General features: G+C 37.5%; 2 protein-coding genes across 6 annotated transcripts; one reads left to right on the top strand and one right to left on the bottom strand.

Moving 5' to 3' along the window:
- Positions 1–2: 2 nt before the first annotated feature.
- Positions 3–5704, bottom strand: CycB3 (cyclin B3). Of its 4 annotated transcripts, XM_031994132.2 has the most exons (9): positions 5581–5704; positions 5344–5427; positions 4416–4637; positions 3210–3467; positions 2799–3140; positions 2265–2720; positions 2045–2200; positions 1679–1959; positions 3–1582 (listed from the first exon to the last, which is right to left on the bottom strand). In XM_031994132.2, exons 4-9 carry the CDS (start codon positions 3426–3428, stop codon positions 1531–1533), a joined length of 1506 nt encoding a protein of 501 aa, XP_031849992.2. In that variant the 5' UTR covers positions 3429–3467; positions 4416–4637; positions 5344–5427; positions 5581–5704; the 3' UTR covers positions 3–1530. The 4 variants fall into 4 exon arrangements, with proteins under 4 accessions (XP_031849992.2, XP_031849994.2, XP_031849989.2 ...); XM_031994134.2 differs by lacking the exon at positions 5344–5427; XM_031994129.2 differs by lacking the exon at positions 5581–5704 and having other exon boundaries at positions 5344–5493.
- Pex1 (peroxisomal biogenesis factor 1) lies at positions 5388–18759 on the top strand. Of its 2 annotated transcripts, XM_031994128.2 has the most exons (15): positions 5388–5536; positions 6336–6551; positions 6625–6739; positions 6848–7805; positions 8213–8427; positions 8630–8786; positions 9007–9169; positions 12678–12837; positions 13948–14264; positions 14811–14875; positions 14949–15008; positions 15471–15657; positions 15943–16125; positions 18348–18460; positions 18534–18759. In XM_031994128.2, exons 1-15 carry the CDS (start codon positions 5444–5446, stop codon positions 18604–18606), a joined length of 3075 nt encoding a protein of 1024 aa, XP_031849988.1. In that variant the 5' UTR covers positions 5388–5443; the 3' UTR covers positions 18607–18759. The 2 variants fall into 2 exon arrangements, with proteins under 2 accessions (XP_031849988.1, XP_076222599.1); XM_076366484.1 differs by lacking the exon at positions 6336–6551 and having other exon boundaries at positions 5456–5576.
- Positions 18760–20185: the final 1426 nt, after the last annotated feature.

Below are 20185 nucleotides of genomic sequence, written 5' to 3'. Positions count from 1 at the left end.
CATTTGAATTTATTAAATTACATTCTGTTTACAATGATTCACATACACACGTCTTATAAAATAGTAGATATTAATACATTCACTGACAGTAAAAAAATATATTATTACACTGTATATACACCACCTAATTTCAATAAGTCTTAGAGCTGTATAATATTCTTAGTTTATGGCTTTCACTATAAAGAAATCGTTTTAAATTTGACCTAATAGTTTTTGAAAATATGTACACATCAATAATAGTGATAAATATGTACAACTATACTCTCGATGGGATATACATACATATATATATCTAATTTTTTTTAATAGCAGTTCTAAATGTTTTAACGTAACTAACTCAGTAGGATACAAGTACATGTAAGAATTTTGACGTGTTTGATAGTACCAAAGATTTGAATACATTCATATCACAGGTGGCATTTTTGTAAAAATGTACATCATGTTTAATAATTGGTATGATTATGTATTAGTAACTATGGCATGATTCAGGTGTGAAAAAATGGATTTTTTTCATTAAATTTTGAGTATTACATGTAATGAATTTGATTCATGGCAATAAATAGAATCTCATGGCAATAAGTAAAATGGAAAGTAACGCGAAGAACTTTCCCCTGCAAGTTAGATATTTGCATACTAATTTCATGCAATTCTTAGATATTAAGTTATCGAGTTTTTCAATTTTTTATATTTAAATAGCAAAAGAAATTCTCTCTCTCTCCTTCTCCTCCATCTTTCCTTCCTTTTTTCTCATACCGTTAATTTTATTCCAGTCACAATGATAAAAATATATCGTTATGTGACGGTAACTTATGTAACTACCTTAGGAGCATACAGTATCTTCATCAGTCTATTAAAGTGCAACAACAATGCATAACAATACGCCACACCTTCTCCTCACGGCTCCTTTCAAAAATAAGAATGCCGCATAATTTTCGTAAGATTCATTCGTATTGTGTATACACGTACCAATTCAATCTAAGGCAATGTAATTGTTTTATAGTACTTACATGTATAACAAGGAGAGAAAAAAAAGAATAAAAGATTAATCTAAATTTTTTTCATGCAAAAAAAATGCTTTGGAAGTACCAATTCTTTTATCAGAATGCAGAGTATAAAAGCGTGGCGTAAAAATAAATTTCTCAACAAAAAATTAAAATAACTTAAAAATACTGAGATTGTAGAGTAAAATATAGAGATTACGAAGGTTGTATAAATAACTAGAAAAAAATAAAAAAAAAAGAAAAATAGGAAAAAAAGAAAACAAAATTGTGTAACTCATCTGCCCTTTTGGATATTGTATAAAGTTCATATTGAGCTTCACAGTCATTTGATTTAATATGGTTTGTAGGCCAATCGATAATTTAAAATTATTCTTATGTAGATTTCATTTTTAAACGAACGAAGGTCACTGTGATTTACACGTTCACGCCTGGCGACCATCTTAATTATTTGTAATTTCATTACAGGACACCTAATACTAATTAGGCAATCCTGTATATCATTGTCAACCATATTTGATACTTAAGCTACTTATATATCTAAAACATCTTTTAATGGCAGCTTTGCTACTTCGAAAAATATCCTAAAATATAAGAGAAAAAACCATAAAACAATGTTCTAAAAATAGTGTTATTAGATATTTTATTAAATAAAAATATTTAATAGTTTTTAAACTTACTTATGACTGTACTTGTTGCGTACTGTTGTCAGAGCTTCTTTATGTTTCCTGTGTAATACTTCATTCAAGAGGTTTACAATATCTCTTATGTCATCAACTTTATAAGTACTATAATATTCTAAGGTTGTAGTCCATCCGCCTAGGTCTTTCATTTGTAAAGCAAGAAGAAGAGCGGCGGCGGCCATTTTACTGTCGCTAAGTGTTACTGTTGAATAGTCCATCAATGAGTACTCCAAAATGAATCGAGCTAAAGTTAGCGTTGGCATTGAAACTTTTGCACACTATGGAAATATTACAATTATAATTCGGCATATTACAAAAGAAACCGTATAAAACATGAGTATTAAAATTATGAAGATAACATACCCTAGCATATCGCCTAAGAAATCTGTAAGAAAGAGGGATACCAAGATCAAAATCTACTACTTTTAACACACTCATTTCCATCCTAATTAATTCTCTTTGCGTATAAGCACCATCACATATATATAAGAAGTCTTCAACCATTGGAGGTATTCTCTCCTAAAATAATCAAACGGTAAATAAAAAGATCTAATAATACTTAAATAAAATTTTTGATACTTACATCATATTTACTTGCTATGAAGAGACTTGCAGCACCCAACAGCTGTAATGTCTCTTTCCCAACTGTTACTTTCGTCAGGTACAGATCAACTAGCTTCACAGCCAAATACAGAGTTTCATGATTTAGTTCGAAAGATTCTTGAACTTCTACCATCCAATCGACTAATAAGGCTCTCATCCATCGTGAAAGGCACACTTGTCTCTCCATATAATCTCCAATAGGAAATAAACGTTCTCTGCTTTTTAAATACTCAAAGATATCCATAGCATAGTGGGAAACTTGAAACGGATCTGACCAGTTTTCTGCGTCAAAATTCCATTGAACTCCTTCAGGTAATGGTTCTGTAGGAGGAGCATCTAAACGAGCAGCTATTGATTTATGTTCAGATTTTTGAGGTACTGGAGAATCATTTTTTTCAGTTGCCTTTTCTTTTTCTGTTGTTTTTGATTCTTCAGCCTGCGGAAACCATTGTTTATGCATTTAAGAATTACATATGCATGTTTAAAATAAAATGTAACATTATAAATTACTCACCTGAATAATATTGCTTCTACGTAATTTCCTTTCACTATCATCTCCTACATCTTCTAATGCACTTACATATAATGAGTTATCTTCTGATTTTTCTAAGTCTAAACTACGTCTAACACTAACAATTTTACTAGGTATTTCAACTTTTTCATCATCTTTCTTTCCTGGTTTTATACGCAGTGCTGGTTTTGGTTTTGGAGGTATTACCTCAGGTTTAGGGACTACTTTTTCAAGCGTTCTAACTGAACTTGTCTGAGTGTAAGGTTTTGCTGGAACAGTTGATTTTTTTATAGTTTTCTTTGGTTCTAGTTGGTTCTGGTTTGTTCCTAATGTCTTTCCAATGGCCTATTAAAAAAGTATAAAAATTAATGGAAAAATAATTTTAATGAAATGGAAAATATTATAAGAACATACATTAGTAATGTTTCCTAAAGCAGATCTTTTTGTTGTTTTCTCTTTTGGAGGAGATGCTTCTGCTTTTCTTTTAATACGGGGATCTTTCCCAAGAACTGGTGGTTTGATTAAAACATTATTTAATACAGAATTTTGACTCCTGGTTGTTATTCCTTTTCTTGTAGGTATATTAGCATTACTTTGTTTATTTTGAACATTTAATACTTTTGATGGTGCCATTCTTATGAATGATTAAAATTAAAATATTATGGGTTTCTCCTGTAGAAGTAAAACTAAAGATTAGCCATACACATGTCTTAACTATTGTTTACTTATTGTCTTAACTATTTTACAATTTTATTACTTTATGTTAATGCATATAAAATACTACTGTTACAACTCTGGAATTCTGCTGTTTATCAAATGCAAAATTGAAAAGAACGCATAATAAGGCAAATTTCCTAATTATTAATAAACTTGTATAAATTCAACTAACATTTCACCGTTAATAGCTGATTTTATACTAAAAAATTATACGTTACGAATCTTTGTAAACAATAAGCAAAAATTATGGTTAAACATTTTCGAAATATATAATAATTTTTATTTTTAAGTTTCTCCAACATTATAATTGAATGTTAAAACACTAATATTTAAAATACATTTCACGATTGAATATGTATTAATTTATAAGAGAACACACGAGTTGCATTGTCTGGTATGATGCGTATACGTGGCTAATCAGTTAGAAGGAACACGAGACTTTCGAAATAATATTTAGTTAAATTCGTTGGCTTTTCTCCTTCGCCAGTTAAATTTTATCACATTCTGATCAATGGCTGAGTGAATAATAATACGATTGATATCACTTTATGTGATAAATTGGAAGAATTTTTCCACTTTCTTTGAACATAAGTTCTACCCGTTGAATAAATTTATGGCGCGGTTCATTCACGGAGGAAAAAACGCGGGAGCGTAAGTCAAGGACACATTATTGAGAAGCACAAAACCGAAATTTTCTTACAAATAAAAATCATTTATAAAATCCCGAAACGTAACATCGAAAATGGAAGAAACAATAAAATACGGAAAAAGCAGACATTTTCCACGGCTTCCATGAAGTCAAGCAACCATGAAAACAAAACATTCACAGATTTATTTCGTTCACGAATAAATTATTTACGCGAAATTTACACTTAGCGTGATTAACGAATGATTCCAATTTACCTGATATCGTTGATTCTTATTTATTGCGCTCTAAAACTTAGTAGTTTTCATTTATCAAATTCTTGTATCACCAGTACGTTATCACAATCTCCACTCGTTTCACCAGAGCAACTGAAGTCGATGCTGTTCAAAATATCACAGTTACCATTAGCACCTCCCCTGATTGGTCTCTATACGATTCGTCCGGACCAATCACAGACCTCGAAAACTTTCGAACGCCACCTATTGATCAGATATTCAATTAACTATACTTCGTTTATTGAAAATACATTGTTTCTCCAATATTTTATTATAATTTTAATAAATGATGTTTAAATAGAAAAATCAAAAATCTGAATCACGTTTAATCGTAACTTATATAATGTATACGAACTTTATTATTCAATTTTAACGTATCGATTCTATGGAATTACTAATCCATTTAACCTAGAACTATTAACTGCATATTATTTTACTTAAATAATAAAATAGTCAAATCATTTGCATATTCGTGGAATAAAATGCCCACTACAGATTTCCATATTCAAGTTATTGAAATATTCAAAACATTCGAGTATTTATAAAACATCAGGTTAATTCGAATTCCAAGTTTAACGTACTTATTAACATCGAGTTTACAAATAAATGGTTTTTTGCCTTTTGGCTCGTTACTAGAACCGTTAAGCCACAGCTACGTGCTATTCAGAAGTTGATTAAGGTGAATGGCGGATGCTTAATATTTTCCAATAAACAATTAACCTTTGCCCCGTATTTAGTCGTTCATCCAAAAGCAAAAGAGCTGCATGTTCATAAACGAGAGTCGGAAATTCATAAAAGTAACTGCGCAACAACGAGAATTATATCGCGGCAACCGTTTCTATTTGTCGGTGTTTTGTTAACCTAACAAAATATGATTCTCGTCCACATATTGTAAGGGTTTGTCACGTACCCAACGGTTACCGTATATTCACTTCAACGTGTGCGTCGCCGTGTACTGCACTCCGAGTTTTTGTTTCATTCGTTCGTGACTTTTCTATGAACAAGCGAGAATGCAAAGTGAACGATTGGTAGTTAAATATATAAAAGTGAACAACTGTTTCGCCTATTTGCCAGACACCTGGCTACGAAAATTGGAAACGAAGGTTGGTGTTGTACGTCTCACGAAATTCAGTACAAGTATACGTACGTATATATATGTTTTACGCCTACCGCATACACAGATCGTGTAAATACATATGCATATATGTATGGCATATATTACAGACACAATAGTAGATAGAAAATCTGATGTTGATCAGAATACAAACAGGTTACAGCTGATTTTAAAAACGTCGATAATTTCCTGATAGATGTCGTTATTTATTTTTGTACTTCAGTCGATAAAATCAAAATTCTTCCGACAGGCATCGTTTTAATCTGTGGTCAGTTATCATAGCTCAGTCGATGAAACAAACATTTATCTTGCATTTTTATCGGCTAACCTACTTTATCAACTCGCGGTAATATGTATCTGTAATTTCTTAATAAATTGTTATATATATATATTACTTAAAAAAATATATATATTTATATTTTTTATCTTATATAAAAAGTATATATATATTTTTTTATCTTATATAGAACTTCAATGCAATTAACTTGAATCGATTAACACGTTTGTAACACGGCCGTAATTTTATATTTTACATAATGAAAATGAAATGAATCCTATGGATATTGTTATTAGAAATTATAAACTACGACATTACATTTAGAAACTCAATGGCTCGTTTCAGTTTCATTTTTCTAATAGTTTGTTTAGAAGATTTATTCGATTGAAGAGAGTATTATAATTGAGGAGACTCTCGCCGAAATGTGCGCTGGTAGCGAACGTGTTAAAACGATTACATCATTGAAAGTATCAACATGCTCGAATAGTTGTGCGATTATTTCGAAATGCAGGAAAATGCTATTGAAATAGAACACAAAGGTAAAACGTACTACGCGTCCTGCAACGCGAGTGCAAGCCCAACCGAGATACTATGCCTTGGCGCAAGTTTCGCGCGATGTTTGGGCATCAACGAAGGGGATGAAGTGTTCATCTCTTCCCTAAAAGATGTGCCACACTTAACGACAGTTCATGTTACACCTCGCACCATGGACGACAGAGAGATCTTGGTAGAATAGGCAGAGTTTTTACACTATCCTCTGGATACAAAAGTTCAAGACTGAACTCTGAATCGTTTTGTAGGAATTACAAATGGAAAAAGTGCAGTCGCTGTTGCTCAGTCAGATCCGGGTTGTAGGCAAGGGTCAGTCGATCGTTGCATGGGTGTCGAAGTTTTCTTCGGTGACATTCATCGTAGGCAAGTCTGACATTTAAACTTTGAACATCGCAGAGTCTTAATTGCTCGTGCTTTATGCTCGAAATATTCGTGCTTAACGTTCAACTTCGATCTTTCCTGATGCAATAGACTCCCTAGATCCAAACGTCAGGTACGGTAAACTGGAGCAATTAACAGAGATACACGTGGCGGATGTACCGGCGAACAAAAAGTCCGAGGTTTCGTCCGAACAGAGCGTGTTCCACCAATTCAGAAGACTCGTCCCGCTTGCGATCAGATCCAGCGATTTGAAGCCACGACAGGACGAGGCAGTTAGAAGCTACGAGCTACTGCAGAGCTTCCGTAGCAGGAAAAGGCCGGGTATATACCGCGTCCATCCGATGCCAGAAAGAATGGCGAGCGAGAAGAGCTCGTTCGACGAGGTCGCGCATTGCCCTTACCACGTGTTCGTGCCGCGAAGACGGGCACCGAAGTTTGAGGGTGCGTTCGCCATTTGTCGCGTGAGGAAGTTGTCTGAAAAAAAGCAACATGTAAACGTAACCAGCACCAGCTTCCTCACTAAAGATGAGTCCACTGTGCCCGAACTAGTCCAGGAACTGACCGTTAAACTATTCGTTCTTGAGGATTCGCTGATGGGATCTCCTGTTTGGGACGCGGACTACTTCAACTCTGACCTGCTTCACAACAGTTTATACGTATCGAATAGTGTGAGGTTCACTTTAGGCTTAAAAGTGGGAGCCAAAGTGAGTTTATGCCAGGTGGTACCTCTTCAGCTCCCGGAGGATCCATCCTCCTTAGAATTGTTTTCCTGGAAGGACTCGGTGTCAGTCGAGAAGTTTGATAATTACGTGAAGACTCATTCGACCCGGCAAAAATTGCTGCTCAATTCTTGCGCCGTGGTTGTCCTCGACACCGGTGAACGATGCATCGTGAAAATTTCGCCGGAGAATTGCGCTTTCGCCCTGATCGACGAGACTGTTATTAAAAAGCTGCGGATACATCCGAGATCGATGGCTGAGAGAAGCCACCTGCGAATTTCGGAAACGCTGGATAGAGAGGATTGTCCACTAAGCCAGGCTTCTACCAGGTAATCATTTGTTTTTCTTCGCATTAGATGACGGTGGGTGCCAATTTCATACATATTGAATTTTGTAAATGTTTCAACGATTTTGATTAACGCCATTATAGGAATATGTGTCCTAATCGTGGATTTTTCAACCTCTAATGTCCAAGATGTAAATGAACGAAGATCAATTTTTCTAGGAACAATGAAATAAACCTTATAATAAATATCTCTAAGCCCGGTGTTAATTGAATTGGATGTATCCTGGGCGGTGTTCGCTTTATGTTATGTTATATCGTAACTTTTTAATGAAAACATTTTTAATGATTGCATTGCTGTCTAAGCACAAGATCACGATTACTCCCGTAGGCTATATACAGAAATGGCACTCCGAATTGCGTTTATTCTGGCGGAAAACTATTGTGTTACAGGCATTTGAAACACGTTCTGACGGAATGTCAGCTAGCGCTCGATTTTAGTCTCGGTCTGCGTGCGCAATTAGATTTCGATTACGACCGGGAGAACATTTTGATTTCCGGTGATGTCGGTTCGGGCAAGACGACCGTTTGCAAAATGCTATGCGAATATTTGGAGAACCCGCCGTATTTTGTACACACACAGATGATCGATTGTAGATCCTTGAAAGGTAAGTCTTCGTTCGCAGCTGTTTCTCTAACTGTTAATTGAGCCGCTCATTTTCCGAATCGATCAAATTCGTTTTTTCAATATTTTAAAATGTTATCGTCAAAGTACTTGACTGACCGATCTAGCTAATGAGCGACTCAATTTATAGTATCGTTTTCATTGGAGTTACTAACGTATCTTTTATCTTCCACCTTTTTTTATAGGGAAAAAGGTTGAAATGCTCCAAAAGATTATAACAACTATTTTGGGCGAGTGTGCCTACTATCAGCCATCCGTGTTATTCTTCGACGATCTAGAATCCATCACGAACGCATCCGCAAACGATGAAGAAAACACTCCGGACGCCATTAACGCTGCCAGGTATTTCCCCGTTTCCGTGCTTTTCATCGCATTTCTCATATTCTGCGCGAAAATGAAAAAGTGAAATTACACATGGCGATATAAAAATGGGCGGCAATGCATGTGAATCATTTAAAGAATAAAATGACGATGAATAATTTAAAGAATAAAATGAAGATGAACAATTTAAGGAATAAAATAAAGATAAATCGTTTAGGTGATAATAAAAATTTATCACCAGGATCTCGGATATGTTGATTAACACGGTGTCGCAGTACCAGGAGTCGTATCACGTGTCAATCGTCGCGACGTGCGCCGGGGTCAACAGGATCGGTCAGAGGTTAAGACCAGCAAAAGGATCTCATTTCTTCAGGACAGTTCTGTCGATACCGAATCTTGAAAAGGTATTCAAATATTAATTATTCTAATAAATCATCCGTAGTCTGCGTTAAATTGCGTTTCCGCTTCTAATGAAATTATAAATCCGTGTCAACTGCACTTTACATTCCTCATATTTCAGCGACATTCTCGGCAAAATTTTAGAATATTTAATATTTAAATTAGCGTTACCGTACTTTTTAACCCTTTTCACTCCAGAGGCGTCGTCAATTAATTTGACACAGTACAATTGTAAAGTTTCATATTTACTATGAAATTTCCTATAACGCATCAATATGTGAAATATTGAAATGTAATAGTTTTATTCCTCAATTTACGTGCGATTTCTCGTCAAATCGGCTTCAGAAAATGGTGAGTATTTCCAGTGGAAAACTTCTACTGTGCAAAGGGTTAGCAATAGCAAATGATCAATAACAAAAGTACGTTTGAAACATTTCGAATCTAATAATTAATTTCCGCCGGGATTTTTGGGAATTTTTGTAAATGAAAAGATACTATACTCTTTCCAATGATATCCAGGAAATTTCATTAAGCGAATAAATGTTAGTAAAAGGTGAACATCGCTAACAGAAAAATCGATAAGGACGCGTTGAGTACTAGCGACAGGTGAATCACTCCTTAACCAGTTGACTGTGTTTGACGAGTATTACTCGTCACCTGGAAATCCAAAATAATACTAATTTCTTCAATAATTACTTATTTATTCTTTCAAATAAACACGTCATTCTTTTCCATGTCGCTTTAGTATTTTATTTTGACATATGTGCTTCGAGGCAGGACTTTCAGGAAACTTCTGCCAATCCTAATAAAGACTTCTATCTTTCGAAGGCAACGAGGCATAGTATTATTTGAATATTTCCTAAATCTAAATTGGTAACTATTTAAACCGTAAAAAATTTTATCATTGTATAAGAACAAGCAAGTTTTAGCTAAAGCACTTCCTCTAACTTCTTAACCAGTTAACTGTGGAATTTAGTTGGAGAAACCTCTGGTTCTGCGCAATAAAATCGAAAAACGGAGTGTATACTCGTCGAACGCAGGACGAATGCACGTAGAGTATATGTTAACGAAAGATCAAAGCGAAACAAAGAAGAATTACATGTTTATGTGAAAAAATGAAGAATTCATCGTTGAAAGAATTAGTATCATGTCAAACTTTACGATGACGTGTATACTCGTCAAACACATATGTAACTATTTTTCTTATACAGGTACATTTATTTTCATAAATATATTTTATTGTTCGTCAGGTATCAATAATATTTATCACGTATCAGTTCTTTTTAAGAAACTGGTTATTTTAACCTACATTATTTCTGTTCCCTTATGTTATCTGTAGCGAGAATTTTTCTATTTATTATTTACTAAAGAAATTTTATAATAACTATAAGAAAAACATTAATATCAATAATATTAGAATTTTATTCAATCCCGAATAACCGCGGCAATGATATCAAAGAAACAACAGCACACGTTTGTTTCTCAATGCTTGTTTTATTGCTCAATTACATGATAAATGCAACGACAATTTCGATTTTATCATTGTCATCGTCGCTCGCATCATTTACAGTAGCTCCAACGTGGGATAAGTCGGAGACAGATGGCCCATTTGTTTTTAAAAGAACTTGAACATCAGAAATGTCAGTAATACCCGACGAAAAGCAAATACATTTTATGACAGTAAATACACATAAGAAGAATAATTAAATAGGCTTTTGTGCAAGGTTCAATACACCGGTAAGAACAATATATAATATGACGACGTAAATGATCGGGATATTTTTTACCTAATCCACAGAGCCGTCTCATACGGAGTTATCATAATTACATCCTTAATCCTCATGACCGTATATCTTTTAGACAAATCGACAAGCACCGGTACTTATTTCTAGCAAAATCATCCTGGTATTAAGACCCGCGTAAAACAGTCATAGAATCGGTAAAAATAGTTGATTTACCTGCATAAAGAGGATCAAAGAAGGGTAAATGATCTTCCATCCGATTAAGAGGGTCGACCGCCGCTCGATCATGTTCCCTTGCGCGTGGGCCCACTTCCCCCACAATAAAGCGGGCCTCTCTAGAACACAAAAGCGAAAAACTTCTGTACTCTTGGCTCCAGCCTATTGACACAGTATTATCGAACAATGACAATTCTTCTCTTGTTCCACTCATTTTTGGAAATCGCTGCTAATGACCCACTTTTTACCTTCTTTGTGAAAGACACAGTCACTGGACACGCAGGAATCAACGTCGGAACGAGTGTTGTAGACATTTACATTCATATGCACACAATACTTGTACGTTTTTCTTTCTCTCAGTTCGCAGTGTTAATAGTTTACCGTTTACAATCTGATACGGTCAACTACAGTTCCGTTTCACAAAATTCGCATCGCCGTTTGTATTATGCCTATCACGCTGAAACGTGAACGAAGTTTATTCTTCATCCAAGGCGTGGATATTAACACTTAGGCAACCGCCTAAAAAGAACTATAACTACAACCTCTTTCATTATCTTCAATTAAACTCATTCAATTAATTTGGTTGAAAACTTTGTTTTGTAAAAACAAGAACCGTATTTGATGAACTGCAAATAATCCCACTTCAAGTAAATAACTGGTTACGAAATACAAAGGTGAACAAGTTCAGATGACAAATTTTCTTTAGCAAAAATAGAAACGAAGGGGAAGAAAAATATTGAATGACTGATTGATCGGGCAATATGGAAATTAATATGAAGTTCAACGAACGAAAGGAAACGCAGGATTTTTAACACTAAAATCATCGGACGGATGAAACTGATCCACTTCGGAATTTTCATTTTGCAAAGTATTTAAATTATGATGACGTTCTTGCGAGAGATTTTTAACACGTTGATTGTCACGAAAATTTCGAGCGTTTTGTTACACTAAGATTCATTCCTTTATAATAGAGAAAATAGTATTAGAAATAATAATTAATGGTTTGATGTTACAGTACTCATATTACGCTATTATCCAGTTTCTTGTGTTACTAAATATTTCGATTCAATGTCAATTTTCTTGTAATTTTCAAGCAATTTGGAAGCTCCGATCGTCGGTGTCTACCGTGGCAGTCAACGTGTTAACTAAATGTATGTATTTGTAGAGATACAAGACTAGGAGATCCTTCGAATCTCAAAAAATTGAAATTAGTCACTCTAATTGCTCGATAAGTTTAGTGTTAATAAAATTTTGTAACCGGTCGGTCGACCGGTTCGCGGTACGTTTAGTGTTAATCGAGCCAGAGATTTACGAGTACCGTTGATCCGGCTTACTACTGCGTTCTACATTCAACGCGTATACTCGTCGTTAATATTATTACACACCCCATAAGAGATTTTTCGAACGGAATCCCATAGTTAACTGGTTAACAGAGGGTAACGCGTTAGATGCACCGTTCAGGTGAACTCTTGTTAGAGAGATCAGCGGAATTTCAAGGCGTCTACATTATTATACGGCTCCTGTTCACCATTGTAACCTGTGTTTCACTAATCAGGTGGATAGAATCGATATTTTGCAATTAATACTCGGCGACAAGTCGTACGCGCCCGGAGACGTGAATTGGGATTACTATGGAAACAAGACCGAGGGATGGATGGCCCAGGATCTGGTTGATCTTGCGGAGAAAGCGGTGTTCGCTGCTTGGAAACGTCACGGTAACGAAATTTCTAATTGCCTCCCTTACTCGTGATTGCTAATCGTTAGCGATTCGCTCACTATCGCGTTCGAAATTTGTCAACTCGAAACTCTTCTCTTTAGTCTGCACGTTTAACCCTTGAGTGCTGTAGTCGGTCTCTTGGACAAACTGGCAAATTATAAGTCAGCACTAAAATATAAACAGAAACACAAGCAGCTTTTAATTGTTATGATTGAACATTATAGTGTAGGTATTTGAAAGGTGCATAGCGATACAACGCAAGCCATGCGCAAGAAAATATACCTAATGACAAAATTTTAGGCTAGTTTTTCACATATCAATCTCCTTTGATTTCAATGATTTCTTAATGTGTCCACGGAAAGCTTTATCTTCCCAGATAATCGTGAAAAACATTCGCTACTGAATTCTATGTCCATGACAACGTATTAAAAGGTCATTGCAATCAAAGGCTGTCGATACATCAGATTCTGCCCCAATTTCTCAATATGTAATCACAAATGTTAACCCTTTGCGGTCGAATGCCATAATGACGAGGCCGAGCTTTGATATCTACATTCGAAAGCTGCAAATGAATAATTTAACCGATCAAATAGCGAGAGATCTGTTTTCCCTGTGTTTAAGACTTCGATACATAATTCAGCTGTTTTCCAGACGAGTTCTCAGAAGTTTAAGAAACTCTCGTTCGCGAAGGGTTAAACGGTTCTCTCGAGTGCAAAGCGTGAAAAGATTCATTCAACACTAAAACCACCAAGTAACTAAATTGAGTTCTTGTAATTTCTCTATAGAAACTCTAAAAGTGCGTCTATCGAGGCTTCAATTCGTTTACGATCCAGTTTGCTCATTGCTAAATCAATTTCTTTAATGGTTCCCCAGAGAATCACCTGTTGTCTTTTTAATAATTGCAAAAAGAGGACGTCAGGAATGAGTGATTCCGACCTGTCTGGTAGTTTTAGTGTTAAGAACGTCTCGCAAAGTTTCGATTGTAGACGTAGAATTCCGAAGCTCGCGGTAGCCGATTGAAATTTTATCGCGGCGATAAGCGGCCGTGCGTGGCGAGTGAGAGCGTCCGTTGACAATCGTATCATTGTTGATTCGCCGGGGATAAAAGGAGCGACGAAGCCGCCCGTCGTTATCACGGAAGAGGACGTGTCGATTGCCCTGAAGAATTGTACGCCGATGTCTTTGCAAGGCATACAATTGTACAAAGGCGAGGGCCACGTTTGGTCGGATATCGGCGGGCTGGCGGAAGTGAAGAGGTCCCTCGTAGAGATTCTACAGTGGCCGTTGAAGTACCCAGAGATATTTAAGAACGCCCCGATCAAGCTACAAAATGGCGTGCTGTTGTACGGGATGCCCGGCACCGGGAAAACGATGCTCGCCAAAGCGATCGCCAATGAGTGCGGCGTGAATCTAATCAGCGTCAAGGTATATACTTACTTTACAACTACAAATTACATTCGGACTCCGCTGTAGGCACAGCAAACAATCGACCTTTAACACGTTGTCCTATGATTTCTTTCAAAATCGTGCTTAATGAAACCACTTTATCATTGGGTCGATAATTCATTAAACAATGGAGAAAGTTTGATACTTATTCCAGTAAATGTCACTTGCATTTATCGAATTCAGTTTAGAATTTTCATTACGAATCTGACATGATATCATAGAACAAGGAATTGATATGTCATATTAACTGTTAATTATTGAAATATTATTAATGGTATTAGAATATTATTAATACTATAATTGTTAATGATTTGGCATCAGTTCTTAGGGAACACTATTAGCTACAGTTTATTTAGTAACACGTGGCACTAAATGCTTTTATTTAACATCTCTTTTGTCGTTGCAATTGCTTGTACTATTTCTTATTTCGGTTTTTTATATTTATTGTCGTGCTGTTTGTAAAGTTTGCGTCCATTCCCACGTAGATTCTATGAATACCTATTTGTGTACGAGTTGCATTTTTAGGGGCCAGAGTTGTTGTCTAAATACATCGGCGTGAGCGAGGAGTCCGTCAGAAACGTGTTCGAAAGGTACATTCAATTTAATGCTTCAGATCAGAGGCAGTTGATTAAACGTTTTTAACAATTTCTTTGCGATGTTCAGAGCTCTCCGAGCGAAACCGTGTGTTCTATTCTTCGACGAGTTCGACAGTCTCGCCCCTAGGTGAGTTTCACCGTTAGAGCGTACAGTAGAATCTGCTATAACGCGATTAAAATATTCCGCGTTACAGGGTTTCACGTTTACGAATTCCGCGTGAAATTCCTCCTTCGGATACTGGTCTAACTGGCATTAACGCTAAAACTATCGAATAGTTAAATTGACTTTTTGAAGTTTCTCTATAGAAACTCCAGGGGTGCATCCATCAAGATTCAATTGATTTAAAATTCAATTTGCGTATTGTTAAATCAATCTCCTTAATAATCTCTGAGAGAAACGTCTATTATCTTTCAATAATTGCAATAGGAAGAAATCAGAAATAGGTTATTTTGACACATCTGGTAGTTTTAGTGTTAAAAAATCTCACTTTCATAGTTATTCTCCGGCGATTTATTAATCGTGTCATAGGAGGTCCTATTGTACATAGTTGCCACCACGCGTTTCGTACTTATTTGGAATGAATTACAGACGAGGCCACGACAGCACCGGCGTCACGGACAGAGTCGTCAATCAATTGTTAACGCAAATGGATGGAGTGGAGGACAGAGAAGGTGTGGCTGTCGTGGCAGCGTCGTCGAGGCCAGACTTATTAGATCCAGCTTTATTGAGGCCTGGCCGTCTCGACAAGTCTTTGTATTGTCCTTTACCAGACGAGGTACATTCTGAACAATATATTCAACACGTTTCCTTTCTTCAATTATCCCAATGATATGCTTACAAATCAATCGAAATGCTGTTGCAAATAGACTGCGAATCCTCGTGCACTAATGGGAAAGTTGAATGATTTTTACGACATTTATAGGAAGAAACTCTTCCCTACCGTGATTCTGTTCTAATTATATTCTCAAAAGTTTCAATTAAATATTTCAATAATAAAGATTCGCAGTCCACCGAACGAAAACCTAGCGACTTGATCTTCCGACGTTTACACTCGATTCAGGTCGACAGAGGGGAGATCTTAGCCGCATTGTGCAAAAAGCAGAAGGTAAACACAACCGAGCTGGATTTGAAGGAACTGTCGGCGATGACTTCCGGCTTCACGGGTGCGGATCTAAACGCGGTGGTCACTCAAGCCAGATTATCAGCTTTCGAGGATGTCGCTGCATCTTTCGCTGATGCTCCTGTGAGTGCACGTCTCGCTATTATTTTAGAATAGAAATTTTTGAATAGCTCATTCCAATTCGCTCGGTGGTTCTAATTAATTCCTTCTATAATATCGACTCAAACCCGTGACGAAAATTTTCAACCGAATCCGAGGAATCTAAACGTTATTTATTTATTTGTCATATAAATGAAACGTCGCTTTTCTATTAACAATCGTTAACCTTCAGAGTGAACATAGACACCGAATACTCATCAAACTCGTTTCTTCTTCTACTATATTACTAATGACAAAGTAGTTTCATCGAGCACTGTTGCGAAAGGAATCATAGAACACAAGGGGTTGAAGACAAAAATGATAAAGATACGCGTCCGAAAAATTCATCGAACTAATCGCGCGCGTTTGCCCAGCGAAGAATAAACTCCGAAGACCGCAACGCGACGGGGATACTGCCGGTTGCTCCAGTTCACCGTCGCGACAATGGCGAGGGGATCCGAACGCGTTTTCGTGTACACGCGAATTCCGGCGTAGATCGAGATACACCGCGACGAAAGAAAAAAAGGAAGGGAACGGAATCAGCCGGTGAATACAGCTAGAAAACCTCTCTCGGCCCGGTCGCTAACGATCGTTTCGTTTTGTTGGCCGCCCCGTCGTATCTCTCCCGGGCGCAATAATGAAAAGCATTTTAGCGCGACTCCGGCCGAGAATCATTTGTAGGGAGCTTCCGAAGTAAGATAGTGCGTAATGATGATAATATCGTTAGGTGTACACCCGTTCCCCTGTCCCCTCCCCCTCCAGATGTTGTGTGTCTGTGTGTGTGTATAGAGCGGCGGGCTAGGTAGGCGGGTAGGTGGCGCGATATAACTGAGGAAACGTAGACCAGGTTTATTAGCGCACGCTGCCGAGAGCACCGGCTCCATCCCCCATCTCGCTCCACTTCATCCCGGCCTACGCCTCGCTGAACGTCGAGGGGGTTATTATCTTATGCGTTATAATGATACACGGTTGGAGGCCTGCAGCGGTCCTGCAAAATCGAAAGGCGGCTGACACTGTTGCTGGATCGTAGTCTTGTTCGAGGAGCAACGCGGTCCTTTCTGGACCTGATCGAACATTGAATGGTTGAATGTTGAAAGGTTGAGTATTGAATAGTTAAGTATTTAAAAGTTGAATGTTGAAAGGTTCAGTGTTAACCCCTTGCACTAGGAAGTTTTTCAGTAGAAATATTTGAACATTTTCTGATGTGATAAAGACGACATTGTTTGAAACTAATTTAACGATAATTCACAGATGAATTAAGCGACAAAGCTATTTTATGTAAATATTTCACATTGCAGTGCAAAGTTTAATTTAAAATACCAAATATTCAACTTCATAGTTTTGCTGTATCGAATCAAGTGGTGACTGAGAGTCACCTTTCGAGCGCAAAGGGTTGAAAGGTTGAGCATTGAAAAGTGAAGTATTGAAAGATTGACTGTTGGAAGTTTGAATGGAGGGAGGTTGAACGTTGAAAGGTTGAGTATTGAATAGTTAAGTATTTAAAGTTGAATATTGAAAGGTTGAACATTGAAAGGTTGAATGTTGAAAGGTTTAATATTGAAAAATTGAATGTCGAAAGATTAAATGCTGAAAAGCTGAGTATTGAAAGGTTGAATATTAAAAGACTGAACATTGCAGCTCGTTAGTTCGAATATTTCACTTGTTTGTACCTCGAAACTTATCAAACTTAAATAATTTTCTTTCGGAAATCGTACATATAACAAAGCTCTTTTCTCTTCGAGTAAACGATGGAGTTAAATAAAAGTTTCACCTGTGTTTCCTGAAATCTCTCTGCGAACGTAGTAAAATTTCGAACAATTTTGCACGAGAGTGGAAGTGTTAATTCGAGGAATCAGTTTGCGGGGGAATATATTTCATCGATCAAGTTCAGACGCTTTGTTGATCGGTCTGACGCGTACAACGACCGATTGCGCAGCGCGTCTGGCGGGCGAGCCGAGGTTCGGGGACTATTAATTAACTTCCTACTGAGAAAACGAAGTTGCGTCGGCACTTACCTACCGGAAGAACACGAATATCCAAACTGTGCGTCTAATTAGCGAGCGAGCTTCCTGAGCGCGTCGCATTTGGAGAGGAACGCGTCCCTACGCTGATAAGCGATAATACCTATAGGATGGCTCGACTCGCCGGGGTGTTTCCCGCTTAAAGTGACGATTAATGTCTTCTGTGTCTTCTCAATTCGATCGCAGGATGGAAAAATCGAGGCTGAGGACATCAAGGTTTCTCAGAGGCATCTCGTCGACTCGGTTGCGTCTACTCACCCCTCGTTGTCCAACGCTGAGAAAGAAAAATACAAAAGAATGTGAGTGTTTTGACTATTATTCACATAGTTCTGTGTTTTAGTAATATTTTATTTCATGTTCTTTAATTTACAGTTACGCCAGGTTCGCGAAGAATGACAATTTCATGGAGGACATGGTGAAGAATCAGAAGGCTACTTTAGCGTGAACTCAATTATTAATTGATAAGACATTTGGGAAAAGTTTCTCGACGATCCTTGATACTCGACAGTTTTGTAATCGCCATAGATAGATATATTTTTTTAGTGAACGTGTAATTAAGAATTGTCATTTTCATTGATGCCTATAGATAAATAAGACTTTAGCTACTACTGCTGAAGACTTCGAATACTTCAAACAATCCTCGTTCGCAAAGCGAACAACATATAATAAAACATTGCAATTTCTTCCTTTCCTTGTGTCACCATAAAATCCACACGATGCAGAGAGAGTTCCACGTTTAACATTAGAACTACCAGATGTGCCAAAGCGATTTCTGCATTCTTCCTTCACAATTGTCGTAAATTTTCTAAATTCTCTAAATTTCCTTCACAAGCATCGACATTACTGAATCAATTAATTCGGTAATACCCAGACTGAATTATAAATCAATGGAAACTTCAACCGATATATTCTCAGAGTTCCAAAGAAAAGATATCGATGATGTATCAGTTACGTTAAAATGTCGATATTTACATAAAGATACACGGTAAAAACGTAATGAACTATTAAAGGTAGAGTGTAGACTTACCTGAAAACTTCGATACAGAAGACAAATTGGTCCAACATTTCCAAAACATATGAAAAATGCCTAACTTTCAGGATAGAGCCCAACACTCTCCGAGTGCTCCGAGATAACAAAATTCGTAGGACATTCTTCCTCGCATATTCAATTATCTCAAACAGCAACAACTCGTCGGTTTAGGTAAAATTGTTAAAATCGACTTTCGGCCGATCCGATCGAGCGAATGGCCAGCCCACTGTGCGGCGTTGCGATTCAAATCCTCTCACCGAGCAACCTGTCTTATTCTAATTTTCACTTTATCACGGATACGTGTACCGGGAGATCCCGGGCGCAGTAAAGTTCGAAGGGGTGTGTGGGTGGCCGGGAGGGGAGGGGGGGGGGTCGGCACTTTTCCTCGTTTAGCCGAGTGTAAGCGTAATCCGGATGCCTGCGTCTCTCAAGAAACTCGCAGCCCCCGTTCCGCGCCAGGCGAAGCTTAACAGCACGGGCACACCGGCACGGAACTTTTCGTATTAATAATCGGTATAATAATTAGTATTTTCATGCGCGACTTAGCAGGAAGGACGCGAGCTCGCGAGGGTATCGCGCGAGCGCGGCCGCGTCAACCATCTCCCTCCCCGTTCGCACCGCCCTCGAAAGCTCGAGCGCGAGCGAGGCTCTGAACTTCGGTGGATCTTGATTTTAAGTTCGGGCGAAGGAGGCGCATATTTCACCCCGCTAATGTCCCGCCAGATAAACTACAATATTAGCTGCCTTCGCCCGTGATTTAATTTAACTTTGCCCCGGCGCGACATCCGCCTCCAGCTTTCGGCTGCCTCGGCCTGGTTTAACCGACGCTGCCCCTCCTTCCTCCTCCGCCTACCGTCGCCCCGCCACCACCCTCTTTTCTCCAGACATGTGTTTCTGGTTTATAGTTTTGAGGGTTGGTTAACCCTTTAACGATAGTTCCGAGCGGAAGCGACTGATTTGTTGCGCGATACGAGGTTCAGTTTATTGTTTGTCG

Source organism: Nomia melanderi, chromosome 4 (genome assembly GCF_051020985.1).
Source record: "Nomia melanderi isolate GNS246 chromosome 4, iyNomMela1, whole genome shotgun sequence".
Lineage (NCBI taxonomy): Eukaryota > Metazoa > Arthropoda > Insecta > Hymenoptera > Halictidae > Nomia > Nomia melanderi.
Note: the sequence above shows the minus strand (reverse complement) of the source record. Positions and strands in the feature narration are given on the sequence as shown.

Coding starts and splice junctions, on each gene's coding strand:
- CycB3 (XM_031994132.2), bottom strand. CDS start 3,428: ATGGCACCATCAAAAGTATTAAATGTTCAAAATAAACAAAGTAATGCT. Junction 1,960..2,044: donor TTCTTAGGCGATATGCTAGG/GTATGTTATCTT, acceptor ATATTTCCATAG/TGTGCAAAAGTTTCAATGCC. Junction 1,583..1,678: donor CGCAACAAGTACAGTCATAA/GTAAGTTTAAAA, acceptor CTTATATTTTAG/GATATTTTTCGAAGTAGCAA.
- Pex1 (XM_031994128.2), top strand. CDS start 5,444: ATGCAAAGTGAACGATTGGTAGTTAAATATATAAAAGTGAACAACTGT. Junction 7,806..8,212: donor CTAAGCCAGGCTTCTACCAG/GTAATCATTTGT, acceptor ATTGTGTTACAG/GCATTTGAAACACGTTCTGA. Junction 15,009..15,470: donor TTCGACAGTCTCGCCCCTAG/GTGAGTTTCACC, acceptor AATGAATTACAG/ACGAGGCCACGACAGCACCG.